Source organism: Cygnus olor, chromosome 27 (assembly GCF_009769625.2).
Source record: "Cygnus olor isolate bCygOlo1 chromosome 27, bCygOlo1.pri.v2, whole genome shotgun sequence".
Classification (NCBI taxonomy): Eukaryota; Metazoa; Chordata; class Aves; order Anseriformes; family Anatidae; genus Cygnus; species Cygnus olor.
In genome coordinates this window covers 4,465,110-4,486,508 of record NC_049195.1, presented here as the reverse complement: position 1 = coordinate 4,486,508, position 21,399 = coordinate 4,465,110, and the positions used below count along the sequence as shown (strand labels likewise).

The following is a 21,399-nucleotide window of genomic DNA, read 5'->3' as shown; positions in this document are numbered from 1 at the left end:
AAATGACATCAAATGCAAAATCCCACTTTACCTTCCTAGTCCTCCATACTGAACCTGTCGAATGTTGTTTTAGCCCCCAAGGGGCCAGCTGTATGCTGAAGGGGAACAAAAGGAAAAAGACCTCAAAGAGTATACGCTTTAAAGAAGAATTACTTAAGCTGAGAAGGAGGAGAAAGTATTGAACAGAATGAAGAAGAGACTGAAAATGCTAACACTCAATATACAGAAAGAGCAGCAACCACGTCAAATGCAGCAAAAGGATCTATCTAAAAAAGACTAAAAGTAAAGGTTAGCTGAGCAGATAGGGAAAGAATATGTCAGGAAATTCACTTGAGAAGATGTATAGGAGAGGAAACAAAAGGCCTTATTATATGCTGTACTCTATAAAACGGAGCACTGCTTAAAAACCACTGGAATTACATGAACAGAAAGCAAAATCAGTGTGCACCACTTGTTGACAGAACCACACGTACGGTTCTGGCTTTCAGCATATTGCTATTTGAGAGATCCCAAGATGGACTGCAGAACTGTCTCCTGATAAACCTTTTTCCAGGATTGAGATGAATGAAGAGAAAATACTTGAGAACTTGGGGAAGGGGGAAAAGAAATGAAAAATCAGGATAGATGAATGAACTCCATTAGGCACTACATAACACCTTCTCTCTTTTAAAATGGGCTTTCCCTTCTTTTATTATTAGGTTTTCCTCTCTTCTGCTTCATTCCTTTCTCCCTCTTTCTTTGAAAACAATATCCTAGCTAAGTTATTTAGAGGCTGCTGGCTGACAGGTGCTAAATGATTCCTTCTTTTCCAAAACCCAGCATGTTGAGGCTGTCAATCTTCCTAGACATTGCAGACTATCTCTGGAATACTTGAACTCTACTGTCATTGCATCTCATGTATAATTTCTCCATTTCTTGCATTCATTTCAATTGTCTCAGGGGTAAGGAGTCATCTTAATGCCAGTTCTGTTGCTGTTCACACTTGAAGCATCTGTTTTGCCAACATCACCTTGCAATTAGTGCCTTCCTGCACACCCATTAATTTCTTGCTTTCTTGTGAGTTTACAATTATCAGAGGGGCAAGCAGAGTAGGCACGAGTGTGAAAATGCCCAAAGTTCACACTTTGTCAGCCAAATCTACTGACTTTGAAGTTAGTCAGGCTCAGGGTGGGGAAGCAGCATTATCTGGTAACAGATACAGTCACACTCAGGAATTCAGAAGTTACTGGTCAGCAGACAAGCTGAGCAACACAGCCCGCAGACTTACTTTGGACTGACACAACATGGCCAGGGCAAACCCCTCGTGGTTTTTCTATTGCTTTTGCAACCAAATTTGAGGCTTATTGTAACTTCAGTTTTCCACTTAAACCTTTCGCTTGCATTTTTAACCTAAGCTACACCTCATTTGCTCTAGTTAGTCTTTGTTTCACGTTTCCAAGGCTGAACCGTAGCCACTTCCAAGCTACACACAGGACTTGAGAGTCTTTGCTACAGCTGAATGCAGAGAGTATTTTATGCGAAGCTGTAAGCTAAGGACACGCTCTAAAAATCATCTGAAACCAGTACAATACTTCCTTGGTGTGAGACAAGGGAGTGCAGCATGAATAACTGCTGGGTGTTCCTAGGAATAGTGCAAAGTAGTAAAATTAACGTTCACAACAATAAGTGCAAAACCACACATACAGAGAATAAAGCACTGCGCACCAGATAAAACATAAAACATACACAAGTATGATGAGCACGTTACTGTAATAATGATGCATTTTTAATAGCTGCAGAGGCAGGTCATACATAGGGCTGACTCTAGGAGAAGAGTCTGTGAATGTATCTTTTATATTTTAGGCACAAACCGATGGGCTCTGTGCTCACGGAGCCTGGCAGGGAGCCATGCACTTACCCAAGGTGCCGCAGTGACTGAACAGACACGTATCTTGGCTAGGATAAGCTGCTCTGCACCATGCCCAGGATCTGACTGGTAAGCTGCAGTAAAGCTTTCTAACAGCAGAAGTTTGTGCGTAAAGGGAGGAAGAAGCAGAAGGAAGACTACCAGTCAGTCAGACCGGCAGTTAATGCAGCTTAAAGAAACACATCGTGTATTAATGGCAGTATCAAATACACCCTTCTTAAAAACGTCTTTTTAATATAGAGAAGCCCTTCTTCCCTGGATTACTGATGATTTTTTCCCCACAAATGTTCCCAAATCAACAAGTCACATATAATGAACGAGGCTGGCCTTGTAAAGAGATGCAGACAGTCAACAGCAGCAAGGCTGACTGAAGATGTCACTCTGGCAAACTCAATATTCAACTCCACGTTTTCAGAGAGGAGAACTCAGCCTCCCTTCCCTCTGATTTTATCATTCCAATGAAAACCAAAATAGTTCCTCTCATATCTGTGGAGCGAAACAGTCTCAGCAAGACGAGAATCAGGCCTGGAGATCTGAGCCCAAGGTACCCACCCGGCAGCCTAACAAAAACCACCAGCAGACATGGATTCATCAGAGAGTTTATCCAGCTCCTGTACTATACCACAACTGCCTTACTGCATACACTCTGAGCTAAATGGAGCCCCTATTGCACACAATTAATAAACATATCTATGGGGAGAATCTGTTGTGGGGATTGGAAGCCAGAACTGTCTCTTCTCTAGGCCAACTCCGCATCAATTGTGAAGGAAATGGCTCTGGTCCCATCAAGCCCGTGCCAGCAGAGATTCTGTTATATTTAAATCAACATTTGCCGCAGCAGGGGATTATCAGATGCTCTACTTAAAATGACGGATTTTCTTTTTTGTTTTGATGTTTAACTCATAAAAAAATGAATTTATTTGGGTTGGGTGCTGATGCCTGCAAGCACAGCTGCTCACCAGCTCTGTTTTGCTTGCCATGCAAATGCACAAGAAGAAGATTTAAAACCCTTTTACAATATGACTAGTGTCAGGATTTGCGTTTTCTTATTCTCTTACTGCTGTGGCAATGCACACAGAATGTTCCCCACACTCAGCAACCTCCCAAAGCAAAGATCTGCAGAATTTTCTTATGTTCCTCTCTTTGCAGGAGCAAACTTTGGAGATGAGAAACCTGAAAAAGGCAGCAGAGGCAGGAATACAGGGCGGAACACAGGGTGGTTGAAGGCAGCTCAATCCTGGCCCTGCACACAAGCCGAAAGGCAGCACACTAGGAGCAGATCAGCGGAGCTCCACAGAGCACGGTTTGTGGATGTGATATTGCCACATTTAGAGGCAGGTGCCTATCCTGCCCGTTCTTACTGCTGCAGAATAAAAAATGGTTCATTACTTTGCTAATGCTATCTGAACTATTTGAAAGGGTAAAACAATACCTCAGGTACTCAATTCTCTTAGCTGCTGCTGCCACATGAGGATTTATTAGTAGTAAAAATCAGGAACGTTTAATAGCATTTCATGCACAAGAGATTGACTTTGGGTCTATGAAGACCATAATCAAATTCTTGGAAAGAAGATGCAGATTTAGAGAGATGCTTCTTCTATGTCTCTTGCTTAAGACCCAGCTGACACAAGCTACTAAAATTTGCTGCTAAATGAGTCAAGACAGTACAGCGCATTTCAAAGCAGCATTAAAATCAGCGCTTGCCTCAGCAGGATTTGGTGCTCTTGATTCATGCCTGTATAAAATTAACACTGAATTAGAATACCGCAGTTCTTTATTTGTAATCCTCCTTGATTGTTTGCTTTCACTAATATGTTATTCAGCTTAAAGACTATTTACTAAAAGTGAACTGTGTGAGCATGCAGAGCATTGACAATGGTACATTAGCTTCCATTATTTGTAAATTAATTTATACGAGTCAAATTTTAAGCCATATACAGTTTGGATACTTTAAAACTATGGATCCAAACCTTTAATCCATATTCTCCTAACTGCTTTTATATATGCTGTGTGCAGAAATTAATACAAATAAGCAAATTTAATCCAGATATTTTCATTGCTACTGATGACGAGCTATTGAAGCCTTATTCATTTTGGAACAGAAATGGAAATTTCTCCCATTAAAACCAAACGTGGAACTCTCTCTGGAGAACCTCTTTGTGACGTTTGGTCTTGATCACTCTATGATCACCCAGTCATCCCTGACATCTCACCCCCAAAATAAAGAAAAACAAAGACTAGCACTAAGAGGCACCATTGGCAGAGATGCTGACCGTTATGACATCTCAGGAATTCTCAGATGTGGACCCCTAACGCTGCTGCTCAAACACTTTTTCTTGCACAAAAGCACAGTAAGGGGTTGCCACTGGTGGCACATAATGGCATAAATACAGCTGGGGAATGCAGGCAGTACCAAGTACCTCTGCCCACTAAGAACTATGCTGAGATCCACTAACTCAGATTTAAAAAAGGAAATATCAGTTATGGTTAAAGTCACTGAGGTAAAAATGTTTGAGGAATGACTAGCAATGCAGACAGGAATAGTGGGAAAGAACAGCTCTCCTTCCCAGTGCTTCCTAGGAAACTGTCAGCTGTCACCACCAATGCCCCCGCTTTCCATTTCTTATAGGACTAATGACTTAAGATTTTTAGGATTAAGCTATGGTGTAGGAGATCTGTATAAAGAACATTTACTTTTAATATTTCTGTCCCTAGGTTTAACAAGTCTTCAACACCTTTAAGCTGCAGAAAAACAATTCCAGAGATGAAGATTTATATTGTTGATAATGGGGCAGGCTCACATAAATAATTGAGCTGAACTTGAATTTCATTCCAGTTGTAAAGGAGCTGCCTCTTATTGAACTGCATTGCATGATTAGAGGTTTGACTACATCATTCATTCATAGCCATTGTCAGAAATAAATCGCTAGATTAACTTGTGACTATGGCAAGCACAGGAAATGTGTGCTCTTTGGGAAAATAATGTTCCTGCACTTCTGCACTTGATGGAATAGAATAATCAGAATCTTCTCTAAGGGATTCAGACAGATATTGGTGACACAAATGGGGCATGAATCTCCTATCCATTCTGGTTTCAGTTTGCATTTCCAGGTCCATGCAGAGTACGGATTAAAAAAACAAAACAACCAAAAAAAGAATGCCACAATTAGCATCTATTTTGCATCTAATGAAACAAGCACAAGCTTCACCTATCATTACTTTCAAGCCTTATGTTTTAATCTAGGGCTTCATCCAAACTCTAAAGAAATAAATTCTTGTTTAAAAGACATTGATTTGTTGCCAGCCCTAGGTTTTGCGATGTTCTACACATCTTGGTACCCACATACACAGACATAACAATTATTGAGCAACACTTACGCGCTATCTCAGTTATTTCTCATCCACTTATTTAAGAGGTCAGGTCTTCCTTAACTTGAACATACCAGAAGAGTTTATAACCTTGAGCTTACTGCCACAAATTATAATCATTATTTATTTGAGTCTGATACTCACTTTCTAAAGTCACTGAATTATTTTCAGTAGACTGTTTACCTTGACAAGCATAGAATTAGCCTTGCATGCTGAACCTTTATGTGAAATTTTAGTGTCCACAACAGATATGACCTGTTAAGATTTACAGGCTTTATTAGCAGCAATAACAATTTTACAATCAACATCAGTAAATCAGGGTTTACTGAGAACTCTACAATTTTTATCTGTAGAAAACAATTAAAATGTCAGTTTTTCATTCAATGCAATTCTTAACTTTCATAAAAGACAGATATTTTATTTGATTGTTGACTGTAAAGCAGGTAATTCTAAAATTATCTTCCCAATTCCCAATAATTCCCAAGTGGTTGAATTCCAACAAGGGTAGCCCTGCTTGGCTATTTAACTATGCAGAAGTTAAAAACCAGCCAAATGCACGCAATCAATTCAGCAAACCACGTTAGTTAGAAGTGTACCTACTTACTCAATAGGTCATAATTTGTTTCTTTGGGTCTCAAAGAAAACACATGGAATTTAAATAGTTTTTCATTTGAAAACTTTTTGCTCACCTTTAAACACTGTATTTTTGAACGAGTAACAAAAACATGAAGTGTTTTTTACTTACTCTGTAAAGTGTTTACTTACACTGTAACCAATATTAAGCCATGAAAACCACATGGTACCTGAGCCCTTTTTGCTTCTCTCCCCATTTCCGACCAGTCCAGGAGGCACCAGTAAGACACAGAAAGCCTCACCTCAGCTGCGGGGACTCCCTCAGGTGGCCGGCAGTGGAGAACGATCATCCCTTCGATAGGAACCTCCTTCCCTTGCGGGTCTTGCTCAAAGTTTTTCCGTAAATCTGCAGAGAGTTTAATGCAATAATTCATTATACCTTCAGTGCAACTTTACCTGGGTAAATAGAGTTCAAATGCTGAGATACAGGTATTCCAAAAGCCATTCTTCCCCAAACAATACTGTGTACGCTACAGAAATAACTACACTGCCTTGCATATTCTTAAGGATGTGTGTAAAGCAACGGACAACTGACAGGTACAATTCTTCTGCAGATGAAGAGAGGTAGAGAGATACTACATCTATAGCTGAGTCTCCTTTTCTCCATCTTTAAGGAAGTGGGTGACTACAGGTACTGTTGGAGGGTGTTGTTTGCACCAACAGAACGAATCTGAGGCTGGGTGAATTATTTTCTTAGTGCATGCTACCTTAGATCAGTGCCAGGGTATTTTGTAAAATGTTCTAACCTGTACGTTTGTTTAGATTGCCTGCGTACTGCGAACCGGAGGGAAGGATGGGAAAAGAATTAGATCAATTTATCCAGTACCAAGTATCCAAAAGAAAAAAAAAGGATCTGATTGCTGGAGGGAGGCTGTGCAATCTAGCATAAACGAAAAAATAGTGCACATGAACTTGAGGTTTGCCTAGGATTCCAACAGATTTGCTTTAGAACATGTACCCCTAGGCAGTATTCCAGCATGACGTTATCCAGGAATATTGATTTACTTTCCATTTTGATGATAAAAATCATGCGGGACCCCTGCCCATGCCTAGATTGAACTCAATTTTTCTATCTTATGGTGGGGACAGAAATTTAGTAGATACTATAATATTTATTGGTTTGGTCCTCCTTAAACCAAATTGCATGTGAACAACTCTTGGTATTATTTCCATAAGCAGAGCAAGGACTGCAAAGGTGAGGACATAATAAGCAAAGTGGAGGTCTACGTGCCTAAATGACTCCCACCTCTGGCCTAGAATCCAGGCACAAGACCAGTATCAGAGCATTTTGCTTTATGGGAGGTTGGGAAACGACAGAGAAAGCTAGTGAGGTATTACATTCAACACTTCAACAAAAAAACCCCGAAAAAACATTTTTTTCCAAACTTTCTCCCCATGGAGAAACCCAGATTTTCTTTTCTTTAAGGAAAAACACTAGCAAAGCAGAACCTATACATTTAGATGAGAACAACCAGCCCCATGGCTGCATTATCAGCAAAGTAAGGTGAGAGAAGGTTCACAGGGCCAGCAAACGCTACCATCTCTGCATGCCAATTTCCCAGAATCAGATGCATGCTCTGGACACATTCCAAACCGGCCGACGACAAGACTGCTTCAGTTCAGAAACTGATTTACCCGATACCATGGCCAAGCCCATAATTAAGGATAAGAAAACAGGCCTATTGTCTGAGTCACACTGATGTGACCACAGGACTTCTGTGTGCAAGTGTCTGGGTAAATCACAACAGACATCAAGAAAACCTGTATCTAATGACATTGACCTGACCCAGGTATGCCCATGATTATGTGAAGTTTTGCTTGTAGTGAAAGGGAAGCATAACAGAAGGAATATTACTTACAACATGTGCTTTGAGAGTTAGGATGTTTCCATTAGACATACTCATTTTCTTCAAACAGTGTCTCAAATTCCACAGTGTGGATTTACTGATTTAATTTTCTCCATTGCTTACACTTCATGAAATACAGCCCCTTAAACAGCAGAGGCTCTGAATCAGTTACACTTTAATATATTTTATAAAATACATTAAGACTTATTTTAGCAAGCCAGCCAGTCACTAGAGAAAAGATTCATGTAGTGCATGTATTCTCCTTTTTATGATTCTTTGTTAATGATGATTTTTTCACACAGATAACCAATCTTTTTTTCAGTATGCTATTTAAAAACTCATTCATTAACACTTCAGATGCAGTTGTGCCTACAAATGTCTTTATTAGGATGAAAAATGGAGTATGATCCATCTTCTCGCTTTCTCTGCATTCCGCACTACCAGAAAGACATACTTACCTGCTTTTTCTGAGAAATATAAAGTGCTGTAATGCTTTGGACTCAACTCACAATTTAGAACCTCAAGGCTATACATTCAAAAAAAAAAAAAGGAAAGAAAAAAGGAAAGAAGTCGACACTACACATCGCAGTGACAGGTGCTGTGAAAAATCTCTGAAATGGTTACAAGTTCAGTATGCTATCACAAATTAGATCTGCACATTCTCATCTATAGCCCTCTACAGGGCATTCTCTAGGTCAGAAATCCATGCACCAAATTAAGTAGCTGTGTTGTTCACCACAGACGAGGTGGCACAGGTCCATGAAAGGGTGAGCTCTGAAAACTCATGGAGGGGAGTTGTTACAGACATCTACTGGCAGCTATTCATTTGCTCTGTCTGGAGTACTAAAAAGTGCCTGCATCTTCGCACTCAAGAACTGCTTTTCTCTTCATAAAAAAACATGGCTGCAAGGAAAAGTAGCAGAGCAAATGGCCAGCAGAGGAACACCATGCTTGGATGCAACATTCAGCCCCAGTCAGTATGACATTACATAGAGCAGAAATGAAGAGCGCTCTCTGGAGTGCCTGCTAGGCTAATGCGATATCTGCAGTTACGGGTGGCAGCTGGGGATGTAGCTTGCAGAAGAACTGGTACCACAGCAATGGGTTCGAAAGTCCCAACACATGGCTCCTCCTGCTTTGCCTCATTCTGATTTTTACTCATATTGCCACGTTATGGGGCTGGGAAATCACAGTGCAGAGAAAAGTCAATAAAAATTCAATTCAAAATAATAGTCCTTTGCAGCTCAGCAATACCGAGGAATTATCAGATCATTCAATGTTATGACAGTTAATGCAGTAAAATAAAAAACCCGAGTTTACACATATTTACACATTCAAACTAAATCAGCCAACTAAAAAATCTGTCATTTATAAAATCAAGGAGCTGGTACATTGTCCTATTACTTACTTCAAATGTTTAAGTTATCCTGATAGGAAAAAGGGAAAAAGATTTATCACAAATTGCTAGAATGCTATCTGATAAATTTAGCAATCAGAGTTTCTTGCTTGAGCCTCCTGACTCACCGAGACCTCCCCTTGCGTTCCCATTCCCTCCCAAGAAGCATTTCTCCCATCTTTTTGCAGCGTGTTGCCATCATTTCCTGGGACTAGGTCTATAAAGACCTGAAGTGGTGATTTAAAGGAAAAAGGGTTCACAACAGACTGGGGGAAAGTAATTTCCTGCTAGCAGCAGTGCTGCAAAAGGACGCTTTCAGGCTCTGATTCTGTTAGAACAATGCAGCAGATCTAATTGCAGGGTAAAAATTGGATGAGTCTTCAAGTATCTCCACAGTCTCAAAATAACAATTGTGTTTGGGTTCTGTCCTTTGATGTCCCTCTTACTATGATGGCATTTATTGCATTTTCCATTCCATCTTTTTTTTCAGATAATGAATCGTTGATTGAGAGTGATAACACTACAGCATAGTACTTCAGATATGAAGAACAGAGATAGACTGAGTCTGAACACTTTCCATCTGGGGAAACAGTTGTCCTCTGCTCCCTGTTATATCAAAAAATTTTGTCTTTTGTGCTAAAGGAGTTTAAACCAAGTAACTGTTCCCCCTGCTCATCATAACTCTTAATTAATCTACAGTGCTTTTATTTAGAGCTTAACATTTTTCCTCCACTGATTAGAATTACCCAATTTTTCCTACCTTCATCTCATTGTCCCCACATCTTATCATACCTGACAACCAATAACATGCTTTGATATTGAAAATTAAATTTAGAATACCATGCTACAAAATATTCTAGTGTATTTTTGCATTTTTTATACAAAGCGTATTAGTGTTAAATGGTTTTCCAGACGTTTTAGACCCGTCTTGCCTATGTGGAGCAAAAGGGCACTTTTCAGGGAGTTTTCAATTTGCATTAGCCTCTTTTATTATATTGCATTGTTATAAAACTGTGAGTATGCGATCCAGGCGGAACCTCTGAGAGAAACAGACTTGCCGAGTGTAAATGCAAATCAATCGATCCACATTAAAAGAAATCTCTGAAAAAAAAGAAAAAGAAAAGAAAAAAATACACAAAAAAATGGTGTGCTTTTCTATGGTATGTCAAAGTGAGCACTTGTAAAGACAGTAGTGCCTCAGCGATATCAATACGTATTTAACCCTAAAAGAACAGCATGTTTCCATGCCTTACAAAACCTAGAATAGCAGAACATTTACTCACAGGCTATGCGGACAGATGCCTTCCTACTCTTTGAGGTCCCTAGGTGGCTCCATGCAACACACTGACACCAGTAATCTTCTGGCCCATGGAAGTCCTCCACCTGCTGTCTCGTCACGTTGATGAACACCTCTCGAATTTTCAAGCCTGAAGGGGAAAGATACAGAAAATTAGCCAATACAGGCTATCTTACTTGGGCTTAAAGCTACGGTTAGCCAAACCTTTTCTTTTAATTAAACAATTCCATTTTAAATCAAGGCAAAGCTCTAATTACTTTGATAATGACATATGACTGCTAATTAAATCCTAAAAGCTGAATAGGTCACAATGCACTGGGTTAAAAGAATTACCCACCCACTGTGGTCTTTGCAAGAATGTAACACTTCAGAAAGCTTTTATCTTGTGCCTTTTTCTCCCAAATGCTTATTTGGATTTTTATAAGATGCAATAAAATTGTATTCCATCTAACTCTTAGTGACCTTGAAAGCCTTTCCCAAGTACCCCAGTAGGCCCATCCAGAACTACCCCTGCATGCCAGGAACTAATAAAAGCCCCACTGAATTCCAGTCTCAGTTCCAGCCATTTCCTCACACAAGAGGGAAAAGCTTTGTCCTACAAGTGCAGCATGGGGAAAGCTAAGCTCAAGCCAGTACAGTCTGGAAGTTGTTAGAAAAGATGAGGGGAAATAAATGGCATATCTCACAAATGGAGATGGTCCTCTGCCACTCTGCCACAGGAACCAAGGGATCCAGCTTCAAAAGCGAAGCCTTGCCTTTTTTTTTTTTTTCAGCTTTCACAAAAAGAAGCATTTATAACCTCAGAGAGGCACCTGCCTTATTTTATACCATTTCTTTCCTAAAGCAGAGCCTTGCTGAATTCATCTGCAGTGCACTGTTGGTTTTCTACTGCAAACTTGCTTGTTTATTAAAATGAATGCCTATCTCTTTCCCAAGGTGGAAATCAGTTTCACCTAGAGAACTGAGAGAAGGATCTAATGGAATAATGAAGGCTAGCCGGGAGTAAGGATGGGGAAAGCCCCGTGCTTTTTCTTAGCCTGCCACCATTTTTATAACCTCCTAAGCACAGATGAAATTTAGCAGTGTTGCCCTTCAGACCAGAAGCATTTGCTTCTGTCAAAGTTTGCAGGTAAATACAAGACAACAAAGACCAAAGTCTTGTAAGCCTGACACTTTATTTTACATGCTTGGGATGTTTGCCATGTCTGCAGCTCCTTTATATGACAGTGTTGGGGAGAGGAAATATAATCCAAATCAGGGTTAAAAGGCATTAAGAATCATTTAAAAGCGCTAGTCGGAAAAACATTAATTTGAAAATTGAAAGAATTCATGCCTACTACTTTCTTCTTTTTCTCCTCTGGTGCAGTCCCAGGATACTTATTTCCCCTTCACTGGAAATGAATGAAAACTCAATCTTAAAATATTTCATGCCTGTGAAGTTTATAAAGCAGCAAGAAATTTCTAAACCTGCACTCCATAAAAATTGGCTTCTACTTAATCTCAGGCATCATTAACAGCTGGGTATTTCACTTCTGAAAGGCACCAGGAAGTCAGCTTGTTCCCTGGGTAAACAAGAGAGATGAGGCCCACTGGGGATGCTCAGGGAAGAGGGCTGGGGAAGGTCAGGCGAGCTTTAAATACTACAAAGCAAGTCAAAATTTTTGCTACATTTTCAGCAATAGGCAAAGGATGTTTTTATTTCTTTTCATTTATCCTGTTTGGCTTGTCATATTTCACAATAACACCTTAAGATATGGCCAAATCTGTGACAGCTTCCTAAGTTGACTCAATAATCATTTTAGTCACTCAAATATTTATTCACTCTGTAATAAACAAACAGAGGTTTCCTGGTTGTTTTTATTTGTGTTTTTTTAAAAAATATGTTGATTCATTTTTCAAAATTGTTTACAAAAAATCCCTTTTGTTTTCTGTCAGGATGAAAACAAGCCATTATGAACGAAACCTCGCGCCTAGAGCTCAGCAGGTCTGTCAGAAGCTCCTCTCCTTGCTGACACAGACTGTAAAATGTATGCTGAAACTGCACCATCTCAATTTAAACATCCAGGCTGCTCTGACAGCAATGAATCCTCGAATTCTCAGCCATACAACCATTTTGTAGAGCGATCTTTAGAGGTTAAAGATAACGGCAGCTACAGTAAGTTCCATTAAAGAACATCTGAGTCCTGGTGCACAGGACATGGACCACAGCAGGCCTCAACTGGCTGAATATTTCATGTCCCACCATGCTGTACGACCCTGACAGACACACACTTTCTTGATAGCGTAAACTCTGACAAATGAAGCTGTGTGCAAGCCCTGGATCATCTCAGTCCAAGCTACAAAGCATCAAGCTCCAGAGCCTCCAACTCCAAGCTAATTTGCAGCCATGTCCAACAAGGTTGCAACCCATCTACTTAAAGACTTCTTTGACAAGGATGAAAAATGATTAGTCCTTGACAAATACTGACCTTTCTACAACGGCCTGTCTCAGTCAGGAATCACTTGTCCAGCATCCAATTAGCTGACACGCACTTCTGTGCAACCGTGTGCGCTGTATCAGTGGGTCTCTGCTGCCCACACACCCAAGGCTGCCCTGTACACTCCTGTGAAGATGCTGCGGCCTACTGAGTTTACTCAGCCTCCTGCTGGACCTGAGCACATCTAGCTCACCTCCCATCCTGCCATCAGCTTATTCCCACCATGACCTCTAAGTAGCATCTCCCTGGGGAAGAAGATCCTCCCTGTCACCAGCTGTTAACCACAACCTTGCTGACAGTGCTACCGTTCCCCCACCCGGTTATGATGCACTGTCTGTCTTCTGAACTCTCTCAATTTCTGAGCTTGGATGCAGTGAATGGAAATGAGGAGTTGAGAACTACCTGTTATACAGCTTACTGGTGCAAGCAACACAACCTTCCCTGATACCAACCAGAAAAATCACCACGTGTAAGAGCAAAAGCCATTTCTAGGCTCATTGCTACTGTAAAATTCTGAGCAGTCATCACTGAATACAGGCACCTGCTGCTTCACGTTTGTTAAGGTAGAATATTCTCCAGCCCAGCGCTTCCTTTCACTGACACATTATTTAATTAGTACAGATAAGCCTGCATTTTCTGAAGCAATGCTTAATGTGCTTTGAATCAGGCAACCGAACAGCACATGACTGTGAGGGGCTGGGGGTCCAAGGTTTGAGACGGGGAGAGGTAGAAATCCAGGCCCTTGCAAAGGTCTCCCTGTTTCCCAATCCACAAAATTGATGCATCCGAAATAGGAGAATCACAGAATTGCTGAGGTTGGAAGGGACCTCTGGAGAACATCTAGTCTTTGGGGAAAGTTAGGTGTTGTTTATGGAGAAAGTACACATATTTTCATTTGTTTTAGAAACAACTATGGAGAGCAAATCTACTGGGAACAGAGGCATATATTCTTCCTTCATCATCACTATATTTTATCAACAGATATATTCACCTGCCCTCTGCATCTCAAGAAATGCCAGAAAAATTGTTCATAGGAAATGACACAGAACGAAAAATCCATGCAAATGAAAAACAGGCACATCATAAACACAAACAACATTTTACCTGTAACTTGTAAAACTCTAATAAGCACTGCAAGTCCAACCCTTTAAATTATTGTGCAAATTATAACCATCATCTTTTGTTACACGGTACAGCCTTGCAGAATATAAAATTATGACTATGGTACTGATATGCTAATAAGCTTTCTGCACTGCTGGATGGCTTAGCTGCAGATAGACTAATGCTGGCAGCAGATGAATAATTGCTCTCCATGTACTAAACATAACAGAGCTGCACAGAACTTCAGCATTTGTCAGCTTTATTTGTTTAAATGAGAAAAACGCTGACAGCAGTTATTGCTGTAATCCTTTTCTTTATCAGACAAGAAAACTCTAGTTACTCTTAGCAGGTTTGATCCTGTGGCAAAATCAAAAGTTGAAATATTTGTAAACTAATTCTGAGATTAAAAAAAAAAAACACCAAACAAAACAGAAGAAAATGAGTCAAACCATAACTATTATATTTTTATCACAGTAGCATCTAGGAGCTCAGGCTCTTTCTAAGTATATAGAGTGAGCAAAGTTCCTGTTCTGCTACATTTATGGAATAAATAAAAAAAGGCAGACTACTACTTTCTGCAGCTCAGGAAGCAAGGGAGAAGATGAAATAACTTGGTCTGTAACTGACCAATCGACTGTGACAGCACAGAGATGGGAACCTGGATCCATCACAGTCATAGTATGTGTTGGCGTGCCTGCCTGGACCTCCTGCATCAACAGCAGCAAAGCCACAACAGACTTCAGTGCAAGCTCCTCAGGCCCACCAGGACCCTTGTACATCCTCAGCATGTGTCAGAACCCAGTGTTTAAATAAGGACTTTACAAAATTACAAAAACTACATCCATCCTCTTGTGCTGCTCCTGTTCTTCAAATTAACATATTGACTCCTGTCTCACTCTAAGATTTGTATTTCTCCCCTATGAAAATAATAGCTTGTGAAATTGCATTTAATATTCATCACAATGATAAAATATGCCCATTGCCTACCAGCAGCTGTCCTTCCTGTCCTTTTAGAAATACACAATAACAAGCTGTAGGTAAAATCCATCAGCAACAGTGTGCCTTCAAGTACCACTGCCAAGTACTTCTTGCATACACTTGGCTAAGAGCATGCTGGCAGAGATGCTAAGATACATTTCTTGCAGTCAGCATTAAGTTTCCTCTTTTTTGTTGTTGCTATTTTTCACCCCTCCTCAAAGCTTCCTGTCTGAATTGTCATCACATAACAAACAGTGGAAGAATGGAAAAGGACAGACCCCTTTTCACTTAGTGTGACCTCCTTTTGGTGAACACACCAGAGCACTCCCTTTAACCAGAAGCACCGTTCGTGGCGCAAATTCGAGTGCAGCTTCTCACAAACAGAGCCCACACAGCATGCAGAACACTGCGTGTGCCTGGTAACAGACGTGTTTATGCTCAGATTTGACTCCAGAAATGAGGGCACTGCCATTATGCATATTTATTCTCCCCCACAAAAAAACAACAACAACAAAAATAAAACAACAAAAAACAAGTCTGCTGTTTACGGAAGACTGGGGAAGAGTTCTAAAATAATTTATGGATGCGGATACATCATGGGAGAGAATATCCAGGATTGTCCTTCAACATTACACTGTAGCCTTTACATCCATTTCTGTGTTCTAAGGACCACTGTGGTAGCTTTCAGAACACACAAACCCCCTGATCTGTCTGGACCACACACTGTTCAAATAACAATACTTTAAGGGGTAGCTCTGTCCTTGGGCTAAATTAAAACCTGCAGCATTTATATTTTAGATCCCATTTGCTAAGCCTGTGCCTCCACGTCTCAAAACTCAACGTTACTGGTTTTATTAAAAAACAAACAAACAAAAAAACCACAACACAACAACAAAAACACAACAACAAAAAACCCCACCACACTTAAAAACCAGAGACCTAAAGTTGCTTTATCTTTTTTTCATTCTGCTATTAATCCAAGGCTTAGAAAACGTAATTGCAGTATTCACATGACAGATTTTCATTAACCATATGGAAGGAAAACACTTAGGGTGGACATTTCTTCTACATTGATTCAGCATTGCCTTTAGAAGTAAAGGTTACACCTATTAAATTCTTTTTGAAAAGGTAACTGTAAAAATTAAAATTCATCCAGATTAGCATTTACAAAAAGCTGTTAGTATGAAATTTCTTCAGAGTGTGTCGCTTAAAAAGAATTCCAAACACCAGTGTCACTTTAGGAGACATATCTTCTTTTTAAAACAGCTTCTTTCCTCTCAAAAGGAATTTCTTATATTGATAGAGAGGATGTTATGCCTACGCTGCTATTTCCAATACTTGGAGTTGCCTAGCAATCTTGGAATTTAAAAAGAGGAGGAAAGCAATAACAAAACTGAATTGTGAAATTACAAGACGGTGCAGCATTAAATTGGTTTGCAATACTTATCAAGATGCTTCTAAATGAGAAAAGATAGAGGGTGTGCAGGAGGCATGATAAAATCTGTTGATCATTTTCAACTTTCTCCCTTCTTATTCTCTTTGTTTAGATATACACTTTTACACAATCGATTTCTCCTGCTTAACTTCATTACTTACCAAATACCTATCAATGCTTGGGGGTGAAAGTAAATGTCAAGTCATGCAATACGCTGATGTTGCCATTGGTTTTTGGGGTTCATCCTGACAGGAATTTTATAAAAGCATCGTTCTTTCCTGTTTGTATTTCCCACTACAAATTACACCATTGAAACACACAGAAGTTCCCTCTAAAAACTGTTATTTTCTTACAGAAAGCTCTCTGTCTATGGTAGCCCTGTGTCTCCATTTGGAAAAGGTGGTGGTGCATATGCAACTTGTTACTGTCTCTGTGCAACACCTCCTGCGTCTTCAGTCACTTTAATTCCCTCCATCTCCCCAGTTATAGTATGTCTCTTCTGCTGGGATCTGTATTCCCCTTCTCTGCCTTTCAGGTCTGACCTTTTCTTACCCTCTCCCACCCACTCCTTTCCATTTGCATTTGGGAAACTTCTTCTCCCATCTCCACAAAGCTGTGTCTATGCAGTGCAGCACAAGCACACACAATCTGTCTTTACCCACACATGGAGCCAACCAAAACACGCTGCTGCGGTAGCCCGGCAGTAAACTTAGGCTGCTGCTCTGCGCCCGCTAGCACGGCCTACTGGCTGTGCTCTGAGCAGAGCTGGCACTGTCATAGGACTTCTGAATTTGTGTCTGGTCCCACTCCTTCAGCTCAGTGCAAGCCTGTAACTACATGCCCTGCAACAATCCCCAGTGCTCCTCTTTGTGTATCATGGAATGTGCTCTGCTGTACCTTGCTCTGGTTTGTATATTGCTGGGAGACGCCGCACTCACTTCTGTCTTCCAAAGGACACATCAGCCCTTACCTGTGGTCTCATCCATGCTTTCCTCCGACACGTGCTCATTTTGATGGACCCATTCACCATTGCACTTGAAGAAAATCTGCATAGCTGGCATAGCTTTACAGCGTAAGACAATGGGGTTGCTTTTTATAATGTAGGCATCATCTGGTTCCTCCATAAAATGAGGCAGAGTTCCAGGAGCAGATGGGATAGACTCTGGAAGGGCTTCACTGTTATCATTTCCTGAAAGGGAAGGAAAGGAAAATACACATTTTTCATGTTGTTCCATCTTTGTATCATCTCATTTAATTGACTGGAAACCTTTTTGTATTTTATTAGAAACTAATTTTATTGGAGAAAAACTTGAAGAACTTGATAGTTGTCGGGATTGTGCTTTACAAGGAATTTGACAGATACATACACAAAAATAAAAATTTAAATGCAAGAACTGTCAAGAAAATCAAAGCTTCAGAAAAATGTATCATCACTAATGCCATTTTTACAGATGGCAAACTGAGGCACAGAATGACTAAGTGGGTCACCTAGGGTCACATAAAAAGCCTGTGGAAGAAGTAGAACTAAACCTTATCCTTTTAAGCAACAGTCCAGAGCCTTAACTACCAACCCTTCCTTTCTTTCAAACGCTAAATGTAATTTCTTTTACACAGTTGCTGCAGATTTAACAGGGATCAGAGTGCTAACCACAGAGAAATATATTGATATGAACAGCATTACTGTAGCACTCCAACAGTGGAATAAGCAAACTGCGATTTCATACCCACTTAGAGGAAATTTTCAATATGCTTTTACACTGATCCCATTTACTACAGCCCCTTTCAGATGGTATAAAAGTGGAAAAGTGGTTTCTGTAGGGCTAGAACCTGCAAGATGGTGAGCTTTCTCAGCCTACAGCACAGACAGGAGGATCCAAAGGCGTGCAGTCAGCACTGTGCAAGCCTACATGTTCCGATTTCTGTGCTTAGACATGAACACAGAAACACTCAAACACAAGCTCTGCCTCACTGCAACTCTTCTAATTGAGTCAAATCCTAGATCCTATGTGAAAATCAGAAATATCCCATTGATTTTTAGCAACACTGGGATTCATCTCAGCAGTTTGTCAGCTTTGTGAGAAAATTCAGAGAACAGCAGCAAAAAATAAATCAATTTATGAAGGAAGATTCCAAATTACTGAGCACATACAGTACAGCCAAATGGCAACAGAGGAGTACGCAGTCTGTATGCAGATGAAGGGCATACAGTATCAGAGACAGAACAGCCGATGGCAATATATATGTGATTTAACCAAAAATAATGAGATGAAGTTAGACAAAAAGTAATTTATAATGAAATAAGTCTAAAAACGGTCACAGGTCTAGGAGGTTATAGAATAGTGAATATATTTTGTTACTTCTCTTAAAAATACATCTCTCGTTTAGCACTGTATATCTGCATGCGAAAATATACCCAGCGTATGTGCTGTGAGATGATTACGATTTTGAAATAAACTCAAGAGGTTTCCATTTTTCAAATGGGCCCAATGTTTTAAACTACATTTTCAGTGTACTTTATAAAATATTATCATAATTCTTAGCATTTTACTGCTGAACATTTATGCCAATTTCCATCTTGTCAATCTTCAGTAATACTGAGTCCCTGCAGGCTTTATTAAACCCATGCTTTATAGGAAATAACAAAAATGTCATTATGAGATTTTTGGAGAGGCATGAAAATCCCAAGCTCCCATCAATATCTGAGTGCTTCACAAGGCAGCAAGAAGCCCGTGTGGAGGACGAATGGTGGACCATTTCATTTAGCCAGAGAGCTTACAATGATCACCGTTATCCCACTAAATTTGCTACTTAGGGTAGGACACAAAGGATGAAATCCCAGCTGCACTGAAATTAAGGGCATAATTCTCCTTGCGAGTGGGGTCAGGATTTAACACTATGGCTTTACATTGCTAACATGTTACTGATGAGCACCTAAAACCAACAGATTGTAAAATAACATTTGATGGACAGAGGTGATGCAGTGCCTACAGCTCCCAGGGACTGGAACAGGTACGATCACACACTGAGCAAGAGCTACTTTATATTTAGCTACAGCTCCAGCAGGAAATTTATCAGTAATTGAGAATGCATATCCTTTCTCATGTCCATTTGTAACAGTTTAGTGATGGCAAAAGTGAAGCTGGATTAAAAAAATGCGATTTTTTAACTTCACTTTCAAGGACCACCTTTTTCTTTATTCTTGCTTTTCTTTTCATCCATCCTGCATCCCCTGCTAGCAAGGACTCCTTTCCAGCCTTGAAGTCTTTCCATTTTTAATCTCCAAGTTATATATTCTTACCAATCTCTACAAGGAAAGTTTGTCATGCTAAAGAAGGGTTAGACTTGTACAGAACTCCTCAGTGAGGGATTGCAGAGTGCTTTACAAATCTTAAAACCACAGAATAAACCAGAAGACTTTATAGCAGAAATATGTTTCCCGCACTATCTCCTCAAACATCTGTACAGCAAATAAATGCATTAAAAATAAAATCACCATTAAGTCTGATCTCTGAAATGCTTCTTGTCAAAGCCCACAGTACACCCATTAGTAACAAAAATGTAGTACTTGTACAAGCTGTCCATCATGAGATTCTCATGGATTCATTGCCAGCCATCTGAGTCAGTGGTGTCCTGTGATTACCCCAAATGTCTTCAGTAACAGATACTGCTGTGGTGTACTTCCATTTCCGATATTACCTACCAGATCATCAAACTCCATATGTGCATGCAGGCGTGACAGAGCTGAGAAATTCAGATGTTCAAGGAGAAACTACTCCGATTCCACTAGCTGCTGTGCTGCAGTACAGCTACACGAAGTCCTTCCAGCGTACTGAAGTTCTTTGAATCATACTGGAGTATCAGCAGAAGTGAAATTTGCTACACCCCTCTCCCTGTACTTTTGCAGCTCTGTTAGAGGGTGACTTCTGACATACTGGCATTGCCCCGTAGTGAGCCCCACCTTTTCAAGGCGATGGGCAATTTCCTCAAGACCACCACCACGACTGGTCTCTCGATTTCAATCTGCTCGTCTCGATGCTGTGTGAATGGGAGGTCACACAACAGTCTTGTGTAACCTCCAGGAGAGGGCAAAATTATGGGAACAGAGACTAAAGAAAGGAGTGTTTGTCCCCAGAGGTTATTTCACGTGTAAGTTCTAAACAATTTGGCTACTGCAATCGGTAGCAAAGCAAGATTAGACAAATTACGATGATACATTTCAACTCTCTTTAAAAACAGTTTAGAAGTACTTAGCTGAAACAGGAAGATGTATCAAACCAGCCAAAGCTCTATCACACAGCTCACCTCCCTCACTGATCACTTGAACTGAATGCAATTCATTGCTTCAGAGCTACGCTTCTTGGAGGTAAACTGCAGAAATCCAGCATTCCAGAACATAGGATAAAAACACTGTTTTTGTGTCTCTAGGAGCATACATACATATATGCAAGCACACCCACACAACCCCAATAAATACTTAAACAACAGGAGCTGTCACAGACCTTGAACACATCGATGCTAAACTGAAGGAAGACAATGCTCAAATTGATGTTCTGACATCCTAAGAACCAGACACTGCCCACTCGTAACCAGGCAGAACACATCCCATGGTCAGGTCCTAAAAAAATATTATTTAGAAGGCTATTGCTAATGTTATATAAATATACGTGCATTTCAGGATAAATACTGCATTAGCTGAGATAACTAGAGCAGCTGCTGACCAAAGCAAAACCTCTCCTCAAGTGTACTTAATACTTGTGGTTTTTAATTTAATGCATCCTTCTTTTGTGCATTATTTTTCTGTACCCTAATTTGTTTTAAAATTTATCTGAGGCCTACTGGAATTTTATACGGGTTTTGATTTCCAATTATTAAGGCTTTTAATTTATAACTGTCGGTTTTCAAGATTCAGGCCATTCGTAGTTATCGAAAATTGGCTGTTTTAATACAACAGTGAATGACA

The 21,399-nt window shown here is 40.1% G+C and overlaps 1 protein-coding gene across 9 annotated transcripts in view; it reads right to left on the bottom strand.

The window, feature by feature from the left end:
• Positions 1-21,399, bottom strand: part of UNC5D (unc-5 netrin receptor D) — a 214,688-nt gene that overhangs the window by 50,074 nt on the left and 143,215 nt on the right. For 7 of the 9 annotated variants that reach the window (XM_040538038.1, XM_040538039.1, XM_040538040.1 and 4 more), the window contains 3 exons: positions 17,410-17,628; positions 10,435-10,578; positions 6,151-6,254 (listed from right to left, as the gene is read on the bottom strand). In XM_040538038.1, the coding sequence (XP_040393972.1) occupies positions 6,151-6,254; positions 10,435-10,578; positions 17,410-17,563 (402 nt within the window). In that variant the 5' untranslated portion in view covers positions 17,564-17,628. Of the gene's footprint in view, positions 1-6,150; positions 6,255-10,434; positions 10,579-12,916; positions 13,372-17,409; positions 17,629-20,938; positions 21,056-21,399 lie in introns of those variants that run through there. The other 2 variants (XM_040538041.1, XM_040538042.1) reach the window with 2 other exon arrangements.